Source organism: Pangasianodon hypophthalmus, chromosome 24 (assembly GCF_027358585.1).
Source record: "Pangasianodon hypophthalmus isolate fPanHyp1 chromosome 24, fPanHyp1.pri, whole genome shotgun sequence".
Classification (NCBI taxonomy): Eukaryota; Metazoa; Chordata; class Actinopteri; order Siluriformes; family Pangasiidae; genus Pangasianodon; species Pangasianodon hypophthalmus.
This window is the reverse complement of record NC_069733.1, coordinates 5,005,436-5,026,633: the sequence shown is the minus strand read 5'-3', so window position 1 is coordinate 5,026,633 and position 21,198 is coordinate 5,005,436. Positions and strand designations below refer to the sequence as shown.

Below are 21,198 nucleotides of genomic sequence, written 5' to 3'. Positions count from 1 at the left end.
TGCTGAAAAAAATTACTGCTACTAAGGTGGGATCATTAGACATGTTATTTGTTAGTTTGGATACAGTATTTAATAAGAACTAAAATAAGAATTTCCAAGCTAGGAATTTCCAATTTGGTTTCTGGCTTCTGTCCTTTCAATATTTTTCCCTTTTTGTCTCTATTGGGTTTGGTTGTTTTATTTTTATCTGCTCTACGACTATTATTTTTTGGATTTGTCCTTGCTCTAATTAACAAATCTGGATCCTACTTCTACCATGCTGCTGCAGCTGTAACACATATAAAGTTTATATACTTTCCCCACCCTTGTTTAAATTTACAACAATAATAGCTTAAAGGAGCCTACATTATTAACTTCTATACAGAGAAAAACACCTGGTTAAATATACAAAATGTCATGTTGTGTTAACTCATGTCATTGTAAGGCACTGAATCTCCCAGTACCTTAAACTGAACAAATGATCAACCAGCAAGTTGTCATTTCTTGTAAGAATGTATTATACCTGCTATTTATTCTCGTTTGAGAATGGAAATCTGGATTATCTATCCTGTATTCAGGTGTAGAGTTGGCCCAGAAAGAGTAATGTTTGTTCTTTCTTTCTGTCCACTAAAATTGGTTTAGTTATATCATCATTCAATAATAAATGTTGAAACTTATATTGAAAGAAAAATGTTAAAACACTTAGCAATTTTTGTCTTTATTAAATTTGAACTATATCTTCAAACATTGAGTTTTGTTAATAAAGCAGAGCCTAGGTAGAAAAACCCTGTTAAATTTCAAGAGATCAATTTTTTTTATTTAAAATGGTGCCGCAAGATACCTGTAATTAGAAAAAGACTGTACAAGTAAGTATTAGTTCTTGAGTATCCTGTGTGGATAATTTTTCCAGACCTTCCCCCCATTTTCTCCCAAATTGGACACCTGCCAATTTCTACCCACCAGCCAACTCTCCCCTATCAAATAACAGCTACAAACTGGGAGGGTGAAGTCTAACATGCTCCAACTGCATCTTTTTCCAACTGCTGCTCATGGGGTGTTGCAGGGCATCATAACACACTTGGAGGAAAACACTATCTTCTATCTTTTGCATACATGAGCTCACAGATGCCCACAACTACCAAGTGTCACTGTGATTGACAGGAGAGGGAGTATAGCATCCCTCCCAGTGATAATTTCCAATTTTGCTCCCAGCCACCGTTAAACTTGAGTTCTCCCAAAAACGGGGTGAATGCTCCCCACTCAGGAGCCCCCTTTTTTTATTTATTTTTTTTAAAATCCAACATCATTTGATAAGTTGTCAATCAACAAAATGAATGTAAAGCAACAGTAAGTGATGAAACTTGTAGTAAGCATGTAGCATTTTAAAAGGTAACTAATTTGTTAGATGAACAAATGGCTTTTAAAAAGAGAAATTCACATAAGAGGAAGATTTTTCAAAAGTACAACATATTGTCCCGTTGATTAGGACACTATACAGAAGATGTCAGAGTCCTTGAAAATATGCTTCTGATCCCTAGAGGCAAGTTAGATGCTGTTGTCATTTTCTTCTAAATGAGAACCTGAGAAAAAGAGAGAGAGGGAGGGAGAGAGAAAGATTATCTATATAAGACCTAAATTATCCATATTTCACACCTATCAAAAATATTTGGTCATCCAGCAAATATGTTTCACAGCACACTGTATACATATATAAGAAATATTGCACAGCACTAATCTAAGTTTTTAAAATCTACTCTCACAATTTGTAAAAGGTAAGTTCTCAACTAATGTGTTGAAATTTAATTTACCTGTAAAAATATTGTACAGAATATTTCTAGGTTTTATTTCAAACCTGGGATCCTGGTGATTAATTATTCATTTTTTTGTAATAAGTTTGGTAGTAAAATAAAATTTTACACAAAGTACATGTATTGAAAGACTCTGAGACAGTATTATGCTCTTATCTTGAGTAAAGAGTATTCATTTCAAGGAACTGAAGACCATTGATGGCTCACTAGTTTTGGGCTACTGATCAGCAACACCAAACTGCCACTGTTGGGTCTTTGAGCAACACTCAACTTCTCAACTGTATCCTGTCTCAAGTGTAAGTTTGAAATGTGAATCTTTTTAGTTTGCCAGGTATGTTACACATATGAAGAATTTGTTTTAGTGTATTACACACTAACAGTCTAAACAATTACACAGACAATGACCATATCATATAAAAGACAAAAAAAAGCAGAGAAATTAACCTTTAAGAAGAGCCATGGTGTAGAAGAACTAAAAAAATGTATATATAACGTGCATTGGTTGACTAGTCTATAAGGCGTAACGATACACTCCGTTCATGATTCAATTCAATTCACGACACTGGCTTCACAATTTTGATTTGATTCAATTCTCAGGATATTTTGAACAAAATTTAAATGAAGGATAATTGTGACTGAAAAGACTCCTCTTTAATTTCTGAAACATAAACAATAGAAAACAATATCAATTTTAAAAGTCCAAGTCTAAATAATAAAATTGCTACAAACAGAAGTTTAATTTTGTAGACAAAATGTACAACAGGTTCACCATATCTAAAATAAATAAATAAATAAATGTATAAATTCTGCCAAAAATTTTAATTGAATAAACAAAGTGTCTGACCTGGGGACTTTAAAATTGACTGACTGAAACATAATGAGCTCTGTGGCAGAAATAGAGCTCCAAAGTCAGCTAAAATGCCTGATTTCCACACCTTTGGTATTGTTTTAAAGCTGCTGAAGAGCTCTTTCTAAATGCTATAATGTGGTCTTGTAACCATATAACATAAGGCGTGTTGGTCGCTGTAATCTGGAACTATGGTTGGAACTAGGTGTTCAAACATTGCAACTGCATACATGCATAATTAATAGAATGCTGATTTTCATGATGTGAATCACACATTTCCACAATGTACATAATCACATTTTTGCATTGCACAATGCACTGTCACGACACACACGCACAGGATGTTTTTTGTTTTTCATACCATTCTGTGTAAACTCTAGACACTGTTGTGTGTGAAAATACCAGGAGCTCTGCAGTTTCTGAAATACTCAAACCAGCCCATGCCAACAACCATGCCACAAACATTACCTGAAGCTCTTGAGCTGTATCTGCATAATTTCTTTGCATTACACACTGTTGCCACATGTTTGGCTGATTAGACAACTGCATGAATATGGACATGTATATGTGTACAGGTGATCCTAATAAAGTGTAATTGGACTAATTTTTTTATAAATGGACTAATTTAAGGACATTTTTACTTAGTGCATTTTTTTAGAGACTTTTATTTAATCATGCATTATGTAGCTACTACAGCAAAAAATAAAATGTTACTGAGTTTTTCTGTGTTTTCTATTGTGACTCAATATTTTCATTTTTCCTTCACGTAGAATTTGATGATATATATATATCATCAAATTCTACGTGAAGGAAAAATATATATTGTGTTGGGGATTTTGTTTTATTAATGGCAAGAGAGATTAGACAAGTTGGAAATTCAATTTAAATATACTCAATTTAAATGTTTAAACTGACTCAAACTGTATATATAAGATTATATAGCCAGATTTTATACTGCCTTTGACTGTACGGAACAATTGTTCCTAGTATTGTTTCTCCCCAACGGGACTACGAAAGCGCATGGCTTGGCCAATAGAATTCATCAAGCTAAGCTAAGCTTCAAATCTTACCAGATTCCTTTTTGAAAAAAGCCAGGCTTATCAAGCATCAAGCATTACCGGAAGCCTCCACTCTTCTGGTAAGGCTTTCCACTAGATTTTGGAGCGTGGCTATGACCATTTGTGCCCATTCACCTACAAAAGCACAAGAGGTCAGCTACTGATGTTGGGTGAGAAGGCCTAGCCCAAAATTGGTGTACCAATTCATCCCTTAATCCCAAAGGTGTTCACTGGGGTTGAGGTCAGGGCTCTGTGCAGGCCACCAACCTCTGTTCCTCCCCACCAAACTTGGTAAACCATAGTGCATATCAGAGCAATGAAAATAAAGAAATACCATAATATGAGATTAATTTCAGTTGACTCCATTCAAAATACAGAACACACAAATCATCCAAATATGTATAAATATCTAATAAATGTCTAAAATTATCTTATATAGCTTACTTTTTTAAAAACTGTTTTGTACAGCATTTTTCTTTTGACCTTGTTACATATAGCGAGAGGGAAGATATTAATCTTATCCTTAAATTAGGGCAAATCTTTATGATAAAACTTTTTCTATTTTCTGTTGTAGTCTATTTGAAATTCATGGGTTTACAATCTAAAAGTTTATTTGAATTGCAGAATGCTGGTATTCAAACTCACAGTTTTTGAATAGTAGTCCTCTCCTCTTTGTGTAGTTCTTTGTTCTCCTTTGTAGGAACAGAAAGTTGGGGGTCTAATGAGGAAGGAGTCCCCAGATTTACTTCCACCATGTTTGGTTCTGGCTTAGGTAAAACACCACTGAAAAATGCAAAGGTAAATGTAACTGAAATTAAAATCAGTCTACTTTCTTAAGTTAACAAGACACTACAATGCTTTTGAGTTCCTGTACCTTGGTTAAAGAACTGGTGATATTAGATGTGAGAGCTAAAATCTAATAACTATCAATAGCTCAATAATTAAATTTATAGGTTCAACCAATACATTAAATCCCAAGATCTTCTTGTTGATAATAATAATTATTACTATTATTACCTAGGGTTAGAGTTAGGGTTATCTGATCCAGTTCATTTACTTTCATTACACTCGAGTCCGTAACAGGCCTACTGATGACAGTTAACAGAAGAGTCACTGAAATGGGCTGAAATATTTAAGCCCAAATTAAGTTGATTACTGATTGTGATTTTTTATTTTTTTTAATGACTGCAGTTTTTAAAAAATCCAAAATAATCCTCCTTAAAACACTTGTTAACCACAAAGATGTGGATGCTAAAAATGAAACTTTATATTGAATTTTTTTTTTTTTTTTAAATCTTTGAAACACAGGGGGGGCTTAGACTCCGAGCCGCCCTCGATATAAAGCCTGTTTCAATTTTATTCATTAGAACCTTATTGTGGTATAGTGTCATACCTTTTATAGAGTTGTAGCTCTTCTTGGGCCACCAGTAGCTGTGCTTTAAGCTGGTTCCTCTCCTGTAGAACCTCCTTTAACTCCTGCATTGTGAATCGTGGTCGGTTTGGGTCCTTCATATCTATCACCAGCTTGTCGGGCCCAATTATCTGCTCCAAGAGGTATAATCAAAGCTTCTGTGTATTTATATTTGTTACTAAACAATGCAACTATACTCATTCATTTTTGATTTTTATTAAAGAGGTATGTTGTACTGTTGCTAGAGCATGGCAAGAGTATGGCAAATTATTTTCTTAAGTTTCCACTGGTTAGTATCTACCACCTGCGACACGGTTGTTTTCAGAATAAATTTCACAGACCCGGTCAACCGCGTCAGTTTGAGTCGCAATGAGGCCGATGGTGTTAAAGAACACTCACATTGTTACCGGTTTCATGCGAACCCGCAACAACTCTGTCCAGCTCTCCTTTCAGGTTGTCTCGCTCCATTCTCAGCTCCTCCAGCGACAGGCTATACTTACTTACCATTATTTCAAACATTTCCAACACTCGGACAATTTTGAATTGTAATTCTGAGACCTCCTGACCACCACTGTTTATTTTTAATAAGTCTTTGCCAATGACGTATGAAATGTCATAAACATCTTCAACCCCAAGTTCCAACGGGTCTTTCTCAAAGGCAGGAACCGGTGATCCAGCATGCAAATCTCCCATTTCCGTGTCCTGTGTACACAGTATAAACAAGTAATAGCTCTAAATCAAATATGAAAATAAACCTAAGTAATAGGCTACGGTCATTAGTGGCCCAGTGTTAAAGTCCACACTACTGCAAAAACTTCCCCTTCCTTGTTCCCGCTGGAGTTGAACAGTCAGGTTCCGGAAGTACCGATGCCATTCTGCCACACAGAACTGTAACATTGACTCGCCATGAGCTACGAGGTTGTTAAACGATGGTATACGCTCATGTAGAACACATCAGTCAGCCATCTGTCAATCTGCAATTAAAAACATTTTTTTTTTGATTAAATAGTAATTTAATCGTAATTAAAGATGCCAGTGAGGCACTACATTACCCACAATCCTTAACGCGAGACCCACCAGTGAAAGACGTTGCTGCAGTGAACGTGTAAACAACAGCAGCGCATGTACGGGCGTTATTCCATGAAGCGAGGTAATAAAAGCGGAGTAATCTGAAATAGCCTTGCTATTTTTTTTAATATTTGATATATATTTTAAAATATTTTATGTTTCCTAAAATAGCTAAATCTAGGCTCAGTAACTTCCATCAACGAAATTAAGGTGCAACATGTTTCTGCTAATTCAAGCCGGTATTTGCTAGTCGAGACTCACGCGCGCACACACGCTCTATAGCCCTAGCAGTCGAGTGAAGTGCAGTGATGTGGCAGCGAATGAGAGAGCCACTTTTTCACTCCTGCTGAAACTCCTTATAATTAACTTATACGATGAGCATAAAAACATTGCAAATAAAAGCAACACCTTGGCAAATAACAAAGCTCGAGAAGCAGCATGGCAGAAAATATACGACAAAAAAAATGCGCAAGAACATATAATTAAAACTAATACAGAAATAGAATAATAAACAAATGAAATAGTCAAAACTAACATGCGTTCTCGAAGTACAAGTAGTATGACAATGTCTTCCAGTCTCTCATACTCTACGTTTTTTTAAACTGGAATTGTTAAGGCCAGATTTTTTATTTAGACATATACACTCACCGTCCACTTTATTAGGAACACCTGCTCATTTATGCAGTTATCCAATAAGCCAACCATGTGGCAGCAGTTCAATGCATAAAATCATACCGATACAGGTCAAGAGCTCTGGGTAATGTTCACATCAAACATCAGAATGCGGAAAAATTGTGCTCTCTATGACTATAAACGTGGCATGGTTGTTGATACCAGATGGGCTGGTTTGAGTATTTCAGAAAATGCTGATCTCCTGGGATTTTCACACACAACAGTCTCTAGAGTTTACACAGAATGGTGCAAAAAACATCCTGTGTGCGGAGGGTCTGCAGGCTGAAACACCTTGTTGATGAAAGCGATCAGAGGAGAATGACCAGACTGGCCTGAGCTGACAGGAAGTCTACTGTAACTCAAATAAGCACTCTTTACAACCGTATTGAGTAGAAAAGCATCTCAGAATGCACAACACATCAAACATTAAGGTGGATGGGCTACAACAGCAGAGGACCACATCAGGTTCCACTTCTGTAAGCCAAGAACAAGAATTTGAGGTTATCATTGGCACAGACTCAACGAAACTGGACAGTTGAAGACTGGAAAAGACCAGGTGATTTTTTCCCCTTAATCCTCAATTGTCCAGTTTGGGTAAAACCACCTGTCTAATATTGTGTACGTCCCCCTTGAGCCACCAAAACAGCTGTCACCCATCAAGGCATGGACTCCACAAGACCTCTGAAGGTGTGATATATCGCACCAAGACTTTAGCAGCAGATCCTTTAAGTCCTGTATGTTGCGAGGTGGGGCCTCCATGGATCAGACTTGTTTGTCCAGCACATCCCACAGAGGCTCGATTGGATTGAGATCTGGGGAAACTGGAGGCCAAGTCAACACCTTAAACTTTTTGTTATGTTCTTCAAACCAATCCTGAACATTTTTCCTGCTTCCAACACTATATATATTTGTAGGTTTTGGGGGTGCAAGATGGTGCCATAGAGCCAGTCTGGTGAGCTGCATGATGAATTTTATTATTCTAACATTTTCTGTTTCTGAACTGCCTGGAAACGAATATCAGACATATGGGTGGGAGATTAGAGAATATTTGGAGAATCACAGTCATCGGCATAATGTGTGCATGTTTGGTTTCTTGGAAGATACGGAGGGCTTCAATCCCGTTACTTTCTTTGAAAAATGGATTCCAGACTATCTCAACATTAATACTAAAGCAGGGCAAGTGAAGTTAGACTGAGCTCATCACTCTCCTGCCCCCAAATCCAGGTCTGATCGGCACACTTGCCCTGTGATTGTGTGTTTTTACTTATTTTCTGTTCAAGAGAGATTTAATTTTGGTTAAAATTTTGTTAAATGGGTCAAAATGTTGGTTCAAGATCCTAGGCCCTCAGTGCAGATAGTTTCAGATTGGATAGCTTAGAGGAACAAGGCAGGGGTTTTGACAGTTTGGAAACTATGCCTGAAATAGACCCTAAGTTTCCTATTACGTGGTCTCCTAAGGGATTTGTGTATTTAGGTATTTTTATTAGCTCAGAATTTAAACTGTTATATAAAACTAATTTTGTTCCCTTGTTTGACAGAATAAGGCAGGATCTAAAATACTGGGATTCCTGATTTTATAACGGGAGTTACAGATATAAGTTCTAAAAGGTATTAAGAGGTTAACTGATCTTTTTAATGACACAGATTTAATGTCTTTTGAGCAGCTGACTCAACAATATCAATTGTCAAAACAAGATTTTTTTTTTATTTTTGCAAATAAGGAATTATATTATGAAAGATACTACATTAATCTCTAAGTCCCCTGTGGAAAAACACCTGTGAAATTGTCCATGAATATATTTTATAATACTCTGAAGGAATATTTGGCTTCGAATACCACATTTGGGATATTAAGATAGTATATGGGACAAGGAATTATCAATAGATATTAATAATTTTATATGGCTGGAATAAAGTCGGCATAAAATCAGTGAGGATGATTGGCATGATATCTGAAAATATGCTAAATCCATATCAGTATGTAATTGCACTAAAGCAATACAGTACCAGATTTTACATAGGACGTATATATCTCACCCAGCTGCAGACATGCTTTTAATAATGCCCTTTCACCAATATGCATTAAATGCAAGACACAGACAGCCCATTCTGTCTGTGACACTCACCCATTGTCTTTGGTCCTGTTATTAGCTGCAAATACTGGGCTAGGATAGCACAGGCAATTGGCAATATTTTGGGAGACAAGGTGGACTTAGAACCCTTGTCTTTGATCTTAGGCCTTCCTAGTAGAGCAGTAACATCACTAAATAAAATAAGGTTATACAATATACTTACCTTTTCAGCAGGAAAGAATATCCTACTGCAGTGGATTAGTGAAAATGTCCAACCGTGAAGGGGTGGCACAAAATTTTAAAAGAATTATTACCACTTGTATATTTAACTTGTGTTACTAATGGAAGAACAGAACAATTCTATAAAGTATGGAAGCCTTATATTAACTCCATAGAGTCAGGTCTATCCTACTACTCTATTAATGAGTTTCCCCTAAAGGAGTATTGAGAAACTAATCAGAGTATATGATATGATGTTCTTTCTGTCTGTATCAACTTCATGTACCACAATAAAACTGAATGAAGAGAATTTGACTGAACGTTGAGGATTTGTGCCTCTCTCCCCCTCAATGTTTTTTTTTCTTTTTTACCTTCATCTTTAATATTTTTACCTAGCTTTCTCTTTGTGCTTGTTTGAATTCAAAATTCAATAAAAACATATTTAAAACAAAATTTGCAGGTTTTGTGATGTAAACATATGAAAACAAGATAAATCATGTCAGATCTTTTTCCACCTTTAATGTGATATAGCAACCAACAAAATTAAAGTGAAAAATGTTTTTTTTTGTGGGGGAAGAACTTACAATAATCTGGTTGCACAAGTGTACATATCCCTTAACGAATACTTAGTTAAATCACCTTTTGCTTGTAATACAGCACTCAAGTCTTTTTGGGTAAGCGTATAACGACGTCTTGATTTAGCAATTTTATTCCACTCATCCTTGCAAAAATGCTCCAGCTCTATAAAATTGTGAGGGGCTCTCCTGTGCACATCATTCCTCTTCAGGTCATTCCACAGGTTTTCAATAGGATTTAGATGTGGGCTCCAACTGGGCCATTCTAAAACACTGATCTTCTTCTGAAGCCATTCCTTTTTTGACTTAGATATGGTGCTTTGGGTCGTTATCATGCCTGAAGGTGAAATTTGTCTTCATCTTCAGCTGTCTAACAGAGGCCTGCAGGATTAGATTGGTATTTGAAGCTATCCATGATTCTCTCTATCTTGACCAGAGCCCCAGCCCCAGCTGAAGAGAAGCAGCCCCATAACATGATGCTGCCACCACCATGCCTCACCTTTGGGTAAGATGTCATGATTTTCCCCAAACATATTTTTTATAATTATATCCAAACACATTCTAACACATTTTTAATAAAAAAAGTTCTAACACTTTTATAACATTTTGCCATATGGTTTGGGGTGGTTTTGGCAGGCTTGGATGTTTTTTTATTTGTTTGTTTGTTTGTTTGTTTTTTCATGATAATGGGCTTCCATCTTGCCACCCTACCCCATAGCCATACATGTGAACAATACGAGAGATTGTTGTCACATGCAGGGAGTGACCAGTACTTGCCAGATATTCTCCTTTAATGTTGCCACAGGTCTCATGGCAGTCTCCTTGATAAGTTTTCTTCTTGTCCATCAATTTTGGAGCGACTACCAGGTTACTGTAAGTTTTTTCTCCCCCTAAAAAACATTTCCATTTGTTTTTCACTTGAATTTTATATCACTATATCACATTAAAGGTGAAAAAAGAACTGACATGATTAAACTTGTTTTCATTTTTTTTTACGTCACCAAAACCTGCAATTTTAACAGGGGTTGTAATATTGTACTGTGGGTCTCAAAGCATCATCCATATTGACTGGTGCTGCTATGCTGTAAACAAAAAGTATCCGAGGGAGACAGACATGCTTCCAAAATTTCAGGACATTTTTTATAACCTATTGTCTCTAATGTCTTATGGATGTGATCTACATCAACAGACTCCATTTACTTGACATCTTCGTATCATGCCTCTGCTGAAGCCGTGGGCCACAAAGAGCTTACAAAGCAGTTACGGGATCTCATTGTCCAAAGGTATTGTTCAGGAGAGGGGTACAAAAAAATTTCCAAAACCGTAGATGTACCATGGAACACAGTCAAGGCCATCATGGAGAATGGAGTGGAGAAAATGGGGCACCACAGTGAAATTACCAAGAACAGGAGGTCCCTCCAAAATAGACAAAAGGACAAGAAAAGGCTTCCAAGAGACCCATGGCATCATTAAAGGAGCTGCAGGAATATCAGGCAAGTACTAGTCACTCCTGGTATGTGACAGCAATCATGCAATGGGGCTGCTTCTCTTCAGTTGGGACTGGGGCTCTAGTCAAGATAGATTGTTATTTGGAGCTATCCATGTTTCCCTCTATTTTGGCAAAAAATCTGCAGGCCTCTGTTAGACAGGTGAAGATGAAGAAAAACGTTACCTTCCAACATGATAGCAACCCAAAGAACAAATCCAAGTCAACAAAGGAATGGCTTCAAAATATGAAGAACAATGTTTTGGAATGGCCTAGTCAGAGCCCTAAATCCTATCGAAAGCTGGAATTTTAGCAGAGCTCCAGGCTCCATTTATTCATACCGTGCTTTTCAGTGAATTTTCAAAAACTCAACAAAAAAGTACAAATCAACAAAAAAATTGTCTGTCACGAACTTGCGGCTTTCGCTCCATTCAAGTTCTTTTGGGGGGGGGGGTGTCTGTGCATTCTGCATGTTCTGCCAGCTAGATCACACACTATCTCTCTGGTTACGGCTGTCACTGAAAGCACAAAGAAAAACAAATAAGTAGACTGGCAGTAACAAGACACAAGTGAGAAACATCACGTGTTACCTGCCAGTTCAATCCACCTCCTCTCTGTCTACAGCTGACGCCTGACCACACCCCCACTGCCACAGACTTTACTTGCATGGGAGAGTTTCCCTCACAATTTGATAGATCTGGAGCATTTTTGCAAGAAAGAGTAAGTAAAATTTGCCATAAAATTAAGCAATTGCTAAATCAAAATGTGCCAAGTTGGTAAATCTGCTTTAACTAATACTTTGTTAAGAGGTGTAAACACTTATGTAACCAGGTTATTGTAACTTTTTTCCCCTAAAATGTTTCTATTTGTTTTTCACTTGAATTTTGTTGCTACATCACATTAAAAGTGAAAAAGATCCACAAAGATTTATCTTGGTGTCAGTTTCTACATCACGAAAACCCGCACTTTTAACAAGGGTGTGTAAATCTGTTTTCTCAGATATTCATTTTGTTATGTGTGTAGGGTAGATGGGGCAAGATTCATATCCATTGATATGGGCTATTATGAGCTTGCCATTCATATATCCCTTTCCAATCTACCAGTTTAAGCACAGAAATGTAACGGATTCCTGTCATAGCAAAATAAAATAAGAAAGATAAATCACACAGATATTATTCATAGTTGCTTTAATTCAAATTTATGGATTTTATTTTCATTCAGTGTAATATTAACTGTAATAGCCATAACTATATTCCAAGTCTCCATCTGTAGTAACACTGTAGTCTTATAGGTCAGTTGTGAATGACTTTGGACCAACATCTTTTGGATTTCCACTTGTGTGTATGTACTTAATGTCATTTTCAATTACTTGTAGTGATGCCACCTTAATACTGAGGCATGTGTCAAAGAAAAAACCCTTTGCTTCGAAACTGATTAGTGCATGATTAGTTGTGCCAAAAACACATGGCCAATGACCACATGACTGCTTTGGAAATTGATTCAAATTGACATTTTGTAATTGTGGAACCAACTACAAAACAAGCGCATTCAGAAGTTTTTGGGAAATTTTTACTCATATCAACAAATAAGGTTTTCTATTTCTAAGAAATTTGTATTAGTAATGTCTAAGAGCTTAGCTTTGCCTATAATAAAATATAAGGCGATTCTTTATTAAGTAATACACAACCTTAAGTAATGTTGGCAGTTGTTAAATGAAAAAAAGAAAGAAAGAAAAAAAAAAAAGATTTCAATGCACAGATTTGTTAGCTGGAACCCAAAACCTCACTGCAGCATCCAGCATCCACTGCACTTCATCGTTTTGGCCACTATTGTGCACTTAAAAGCTGAAGTAATTAACATTTTTAACATTTGGTAGCTTCATGGCTTCATTTTGCCATCAGTAATTAATTGCACTGACTGCACTCACTACAATGCTAACCCTTTATCAACCAGTCATATCTTTATATTTTTCATGAAAACGGTAATCAAAAAAAAAAAAAAAAAAAAAAAAAAAAAAGAAGAAAGCCCATACATAATAAATTGTATTTGTCCAAAATTTTAACAGAATGATGACCTTTACAAAAATTATATAAAAAATTTATTTATTTATTTATTTATTTTTTAGAAGAACACCAGCAGAACACAAGTGCCTCAGAATAAATATGCTGAGCTGTTAGACATCATAGAATCCTGAAGAATGAAATCAGGCCAACCTGTGCTTGGAGGAAATCTTCTATGGAAAGGCTGAAACACAATAGCCTCTAAGCTATTGGAATATGGAAAACAATTATTACTTCTTTGTATAAAAGCACAGCTTGAAAAGTAGCTCCGGCCATAACATGAACATGAACACAGTAAATATTACTGTGCTCATTCTAATACATAACTGTGTCTGTTTACAACTCATACACAGGGACTTGTACAGTGGATGCTCCACATAATACAAGACCAATAATAAATGGATTTTTAAAAAATGTATTAAAGTAAAACCTATAATTGTTGGTGTGGTGACATTTTTTTGTTAGGAGAAAAAATGTGGAAAGAGTCTCAGTTGTAAGGGCTTTGTAATGGCTTTGTAACAGCCATGCTGCTTTGCAAAGTTTATCAGCTCAGGAAGGTCTTCAGGACAGAGGAGGTTACACTTTCTGGCTTCTCAGTAAAATGACAGTAAAATGATAAAAAAAAAATTTTGAGAGAGAGGGAGAGGGAGAGAGAGAGGCTGGTGAGGGAATCGCAGCTTTTACTGCAGCTATAACATAGGTGAGAACAGGAATTAACTTGTCTCTCTGATGTTCCACAACATTAAATCTACCTATAAATTATAAACTATAAATCTAGATCTAAATCACTTCCAGCATGCATCATTCTTGTATAGCAGCAAGTATGTTGTGTTTTATTTCTTAAATATCAAAGTAGTCTGTTTATAAAAAAACAAACAAACAAAAAAAAAAAAACTGTACACACTTGTACTTACTTGTATTTTTAACCAAGCCTCAGTACTGTATTTTTAATCAAGACTCGTAGAATGCTGTATAACATTACTGTAGACAAGTTGCATTGGGCAACTGACTATTGATTGGAAGGTTGTGAGTTCAAATCCCAGCATTGCCAAACTGTCACTCTTGTGCACTTGAGCAAGGTCTTTAACCCATCAACTGCTCAGCTGTATCTGTAACAAATGTCACTTCGGATAAAAGAGTAAAATGTAAAGTCTACCAAAATTAGCAGTAATGTTTGGTTCCTGGCTGACCTCAATGCAGCACTTTAGGTTTGTTCGTACACTTAATCACCCATTATGTTTAGAAGTGAAGCGAAGAAGAGGAAGAGCACAGGCACAGAGATAGTGAGAACTGGAAACCATAATATTTAACTTAATAAAATGAAAGTCTAACTTTTAAAATCAGAGCAATAGAAGAATAGAAGCACAAGAGAGATTAGCAATTAGTAATTAGAAATCTCATTCACTCTCCTCTTCTTGCTTTAAGCCAGTCGCTAGTATTTTTTTGAAGAGTCTCTTTTTTTCTATATTTTCATTTACTTTCTTTCGTTTTACTTGTTTTCTTATCCTGGACTCTTCCTTCTGTTTTAGCAGCTCGCTATCTTCCCCTTTGTAAATAACGTCCAGTTTCTCCTGCAGGATCTCTCGTGCGCGCTTCCTGTTCAGCTCCACCGACCTGGTCTGGTGACACTGCAGGAGAAAGTCCATCTTACACTGGTGCCGGGAAATCACACACTTCAGACAGAACACTTTACGGACGAGAGCTGACCAGACGCAATGATATATGTTTAGACCAGGAAAAGCTGCATAAAACAAGGAACATACCTTTACGACTACACCAGTCGGGATATGTTTTAATACCACACAGTTGCTGGTTTTGTTAGTTGCTTGTCCGCCTGGTCCGGAGCCACGGACGAACTGTTCCTCCAAGTCTACTTCGTTTAACAACGGCAGGTCAAACCGTTGTTTCTTCCCCGCTGCCTGAATGCTGGGCCAACCGACTGCTTGACTGAGGCAAAACTGAGAATGTCGTTGAGACTCCCTTGTGAGTCTTGCGCTGAATAAGACACGCACGACAAAGGTCCTCGGTGACATTTTGCGTGATCACTGCGCATTATAACGCAGCAAGTATGGAAAGTGACGGAAGTGACGAAACGCTGGCGCAAACATTGGCCAGTATCACAAATATTCACAATTCTTGATTAAATCTCGATAAGGAAAACACTTACATTATTATTATTATTACAGTGCTAAGAAAACATGGAACTTTACATGCTTTATTAAATGAAACTTAATGAGTGAGTTAATATATATGCCGAGATTAAACAACAAGGCAGCGACTTTTTGATGACCCGGAAGTAATCTCTTAAAAAAAAAAAAAAAAAAAGTTGCAAATCTGATGCAGTGAAACTAAAAGCTAAACCTCAGGTGTGCCACTGCTTGGCTATGAGTGGAATGGACTCATTGCACAAACACGTCTGCGTTCTTCTGAGTACTGCCCCAGCGTTTCCGGTTCTTTCACTACACTCGCAATGTCAGTATTTTCGAGTCAGTGTCTGCTTAGTGCTCTCAAAGATGAAAGTCACTGATGTTGATGTAAGAATACTAGCAAGCTGAAGAAAGGTTTTAAAGTGTATGTTTGTTCATACATACCAAGTGCCATCTTCATGGTCTCATCATTATTCTCTTAGCTCAAGGAAAGTTTGTTAGATAGATAGTCAAACTTTACTGTCATTGCACAATACAGGTACTCAGCAATGACATGCTGATTAGCTTCTACCAGAAGTGTAAATAGTAGCATTGTCCAAATTAACAAAGTGCAGGTTGAATATATTGGGTCCATAAGTATTTGGACAGTGACACAATTTTTCGTAATTTTGCCCTTGTACACCACCACAGTGGATTTGAAATGAACAATCAAGATGTGATTGAAGTGTAGACTTTCAGCTTTAATTTAAGGAGTTCAGACTCAAGGAGTCAACAAAAAATATAGCATTAACCGTTTAGGAATTACAGCCATTTTTTTTTTTTTTACATAGTCCCTCCATTTTCACAGGCTCAAAAGTAATTTGACAATTGACTGATAAGCAGTTTCATGGACAGGCGTGGCCTGTTTCCTCCTTATTTCATGATAAATTAAGGAGATAAAAGGTCTGGAGTTGATTCCATGTGTTGAATTTGCATTTGGTTGCTGTTCATGGGAACTCTCACTATGTGGTCCAAAGAGGTGTCAATGCAAATGAAGGAAGCCATCATTAGGATGAAGAAAGAAAACAGACCTATCAGAGAGATAGCAGAAACTTTTGGAGTGACCAAATGAACAATTTTTGCATTCTTAAAACGAAGGAATGCACCGGCGAGCTCAGCAACACCAAAAGACCTGGAAGACCACAGAAAACAACTAAAGTGGATGATCGCAGAATTATTTCCCTGGTAAAGAAAAACCCCTTCACAACACCCATCTAAATCAAGAACACTCTGGAGGAGGTAGGCATATCGTTGTCAAAGTCTACAATCAAGAGACGCCTTCATGAATGTAAATACAGTGGGTTTCCCTCAATATGCAAACCACTGGTAGCACTCAAGAACAGAAAGGGCAGATTAGATTTTGCTAGAAAACATCTAAAAAGCCTGCCCAGTTCTGGAACAAGATTCTTTGGACTGATGAAACCAAAATTAACTTGTACCAGAATGAGGGTAGTATATGGAGGGTAGAGTATGGAGAAGGAAAGAAAGGGCTCATGATCCAAAGCATACCACATCATCTGTCAAACATGGTGGAGGCAGTGTTATGGCATAGGCATTTATGGCTGCCAATGAAACTGGGTCACTGGTGTTTATTGATGATGTGACTTCTGATAGAAGTAGCAGAATGAATTCTGAAGTGTATAGAGCTATATTTTCTGCTCAGATTCAGTCACATGCTGCAAAACTGATAGGATGGCGCTTCCTAGTGCAGATGGATAATGACCCAAAACATACCGTAAGCAACCCAAGACTTTCATAAGGCAAAGAACTGAAACATTCTTAAATGGCCGAGTCAGTCACCTGACCTCAACCCAATTGAGCATGCTTTTTACAAACAAGCAGCAACTGGAGGCAGCTGCAGTAAAGGCCTGGCAAAGCATCTCAAGGGAGGAAACTCAGCATTTGTTGATATCCATGGTTTCCAGACTTCAGGCAGTTATTGACTGTGAAGGATTTGCATCCAAGTATTAAAAATAATTCTAATAATTATGTTAATGCAATATTTTTTAAACCCCTTGAATTAAAGCTGAAAGACTACACTTCAATCACATCTTAATTGCTTAATTTCAAATCCATTGTGGTGGTGTGCAGAGGCAAAATTAAGAAAATTGTGTATATGTCCAAATACTTATGGACCCAACTGTTTATACAGTAAGTAAATAACAAGGCTATGGGCCGTGAATATGTGCAGTAGCTATTTAGTAGAGAACAATATGAATGGTAATTACACTATGTAATAATAGAAAAATTATAATAGGTATAAAAAGTATAATATATTCAAGTATTAGTCATAAATATGTGTAAGAGATTATGTACATTGTATATACAACAGTATCCAAGATTATCCATGGAAAATACACAATGTATATACAGATAATATACAGATATATAAAGATACCCTGGGATATATAAATCTTTCAGTTTTATATATAGATAATACCGAATATACAGTGTAGAATAAAGCTGCAGGATGATTACAGGCATTAAAACATCAGTGGCTTAACAATGTAGTGTAGAGTTCAACAGGATAATGGTTGTGAGGAAGATGCTGGCTCTGAGCCTGCAGGTTCTGGTGCGAATGTTCCTATATGGAACCTATCTCCTCCTAGATGGAAGGAAGTTGAACACGGGAGGTTTGTGCCTGGGATAGGAGGAGTCCCTGATGATGTTGCATGCTCTATGCAGATATCTCCTGTGGTGAAGGTGTTCAATGGGCACCAATGATGTGTTGGGCGGTTTTCACCCTGGAGCTGCCATACCACACTATGATGGCGTTGGTCAGGATGCTCTCAATGATGGGAGAGTCTCTGCTGCTTTTAGATTTACAGAAGTTCACAATGAGCTCTATGGTCTTCTAGGCATTGTTGGCAGAACACCATGCAGCTAGACTTTGGATCTCCTCCCTGTAGGCTGACTCATCATTGTTGCTGATGTGACCTACCACCGTGTTATCATCTGCATACTTGATGATGATATTGGAGTTATGCAGAGGTACTCAGTCACGGGTGAACAGGAGGTAGAGCATTAGACTCAACAAACAACCCTGTGGGACACTGGTGTTCAGGATTCCATTTTCCATGAAGTCCAGAATCCAAATGTATATGGAGGCCCAGGTCAGAGAGCTTGGTGATCAGTTTAGTGGGAATGACAGTGCTAGATGTTTGTTAGACATTGTAATGGTGAGGGAACGACCCAACAGGAGCAGAACTTGTCCATCAAGCATTGTAATCTGATACAATTTCTTTTTTTTTCTGGCAGAGGCTGTTTATATGTATAAAAACACATATGCCTAAACAATAAAAAAGTGAATAAACAGTTAATTGGCACAAAAGTTTATTTAATGTACAGTACATTATGCTCACACTTCTAAAAATGCAATGCATTCATAATTTGGCTTGCATAGTTAATTGTTTTAAAAATGCTAGCCTAGTACTGGTCAATCAAGTAAGTGCACTTCCAATTTGTTAGGGGAAGTTGATGAGGGCATGCTGAGTATTGAAACAGGGAGGAAATTAGATATATATAGATAAATATATTTGCCAAATGAGACATCCTTGCTTACTGAAGCATCACATATGGCGATAAAGCCAAATTTAGAGGGGAATGAATGATATCTGTTAATGAAGCAGGCTTGGTTGATGAAACCACTATACTGGGACATATCAAAATTTGTTAAAAATTAAGTAATTTATTAAGCATGCAGGAATGTTTGTGTGGGGAGGTGAGTGAATGTAAGCAACTGCAGCATTCAATTAGTTATGAGAAGATGAATGTTGTTTTGAGTGCTACAAGCTGTTTAAAGTTTATTAATTAATGGAACAAGCCTAGTTCGAGATCTACCAAATACCCCAGTGAAAACCACACCCCCTCTCAGCCAAGCCGATCTAAATCTCCCTTTTACTAATTTCTGAAAAATTGTGACAAACTGTCCTGTAAGACAGTGCTAATACAACAGAGTGGATGCAAAGCAGCTAACAACCAAAAGAAGGGGGCAGTCTCTTTGCTCTCAATACAGCTCTCCACCTCACATCACAGCCTCTTTTATTAGTTAAGAGAGCAGGTTTGCTTGGCTCACCACCAAGCCTGACTGTGTTGAGCTTGTGCAAGCTGATGTTCCCATCAGACAATCACTGATCACTATTGTTCCCAGTGAGCAATTACTGATCACCACTGTTGTCCCACCCTCACACTTCTTTGTTTTAAACTCTCTTTTTGGCTCTATTTACAAGTAATCAAAATGAGTTACTCCACGACTACTCACCTTTCACAAGTACTCATTATCACTGCTTCATCTGTGTTCTTGACAGAAGGTATAGTATTTTGTACATGCGTAAAAAGGTTAGTTCATGGTGCCATGACCAAAGATGACTTTTTTCTATAAGAAATAGGTTATATTATAAATAAATTTTAATTTATTTTTGTCTGTTCTGATAAAACTATTTTATTATATTAGAAGTGTCTTCAGAAAATCACTTGTTTGTCTTAATTTGCCTTAATTTGAAATTTAAGTGATGAATCAATGAATGTACAAATTAGTCCATGACGTCATCTGGTGACTTCTAGTGACTTCTTTAGCTACCAATAAAACCTAGTTATCACTAGCAATCTCTTGTACACATGGACGTGTCAATGTTGTTCCATTCAGTTTTAATGGCCTCCCACAGATGATAGACAGGCAACCTATCTTAAATGTATTAACATGTAGTGGATCCTAACCTAATAATTTGCAACATTTTTGCAGGTGGAGACTGTCTTCCGATCCCTTGAACCTCTTGAAAACCACTGTTTTTTGTGAGTGGAAAGGCCAGTGATGCTTACAACAATTTAAAGATTTTAAAGTGACAAACATGATTATTATTAATATTCCAATGACCAGTATTCCAAGTGATGATGATGATGATGATGATGATGATAATAATAATAATAATAATAATAATAATAATAATAATAATTATGGTTGAATCCTGATGCATTCAGGAAGAAGCTGATGATGGCACGCAGTACACTAGGGAGTGTACTGCTCATTCCACACTGAGACACACCAGATCAGTTACTTTGGCTCTGAAATATTGCACAGCATTAAAAGAAGATGCTGTGGCAAAAATAGTCGCCTATATTTTGTCTTAATTGAATTAGTGGGTTTATTTGTCTCAGTTTATGAATTTGTATTGGGTTGTATTGGTTTCTTTAGTTACATATTTTTTCCCATATTTAAAATTTCTTTTTGGTACTATTACTATGAAATGGCTGGGTTTCACAAAATTTTCATTCAATTTGTGCATGTATTTGAAATAATTCATGTATAAAATTGCATTCACTCATTGCCAATTATATGATTTGAAGCCAGTCAGCTGAAGTTCACATTAGTGAGTTTCCTTGTACACAACTTTACACAAACTCATAAGGTCTTAAAGGATACAAATGTTTTTCCAAATAGGATTTTCATGAACACCAGATTTCTTATGTAAACTGTCCTACAAAAGACTTACTGTATAAATAAATTCATTCATATCCAGCTTGACAAATATCAGGGCTTTACTGGCATGTCCTCCAATTCCATGGATCTTTAATATTCACCACTGAAAATCAGTCACACAATAATGAATAGTATTTATAAATAAATACCACGCACGGTGGTATTTATTTGATAATTTATTTGCTGGTCTGTAAGACTATGACATAACTCAAAAGAAGAAATAGACAACAGGAATATTCAGATAATCTTTAAAACACGTCAAGAAGTAGATCAGGAACACA

The 21,198-nt window shown here is 36.7% G+C and overlaps 2 protein-coding genes across 3 annotated transcripts; both read right to left on the bottom strand.

Moving 5' to 3' along the window:
- Positions 1-681: 681 nt before the first annotated feature.
- On the bottom strand, positions 682-6,402 carry rilpl2 (Rab interacting lysosomal protein-like 2). Of its 2 annotated transcripts, none has more exons than XM_026940068.3 (5): positions 6,181-6,402; positions 5,503-6,077; positions 5,086-5,237; positions 4,338-4,475; positions 682-1,559 (listed from the first exon to the last, which is right to left on the bottom strand). In XM_026940068.3, exons 2-5 carry the CDS (start codon positions 5,794-5,796, stop codon positions 1,538-1,540), a joined length of 606 nt encoding a protein of 201 aa, XP_026795869.3. In that variant the 5' UTR covers positions 5,797-6,077; positions 6,181-6,402; the 3' UTR covers positions 682-1,537. The 2 variants fall into 2 exon arrangements, with proteins under 2 accessions (XP_026795869.3, XP_026795870.3); XM_026940069.3 differs by having other exon boundaries at positions 5,086-5,234; positions 6,181-6,390.
- A 6,878-nt stretch (positions 6,403-13,280) lies between these two features.
- On the bottom strand, positions 13,281-15,364 carry mtrfr (mitochondrial translation release factor in rescue). Its single transcript, XM_026940013.3, has 2 exons — positions 15,019-15,364; positions 13,281-14,883 (listed from the first exon to the last, which is right to left on the bottom strand). Exons 1-2 carry the CDS (start codon positions 15,286-15,288, stop codon positions 14,653-14,655), a joined length of 501 nt encoding a protein of 166 aa, XP_026795814.3. The 5' UTR covers positions 15,289-15,364; the 3' UTR covers positions 13,281-14,652.
- Positions 15,365-21,198: the final 5,834 nt, after the last annotated feature.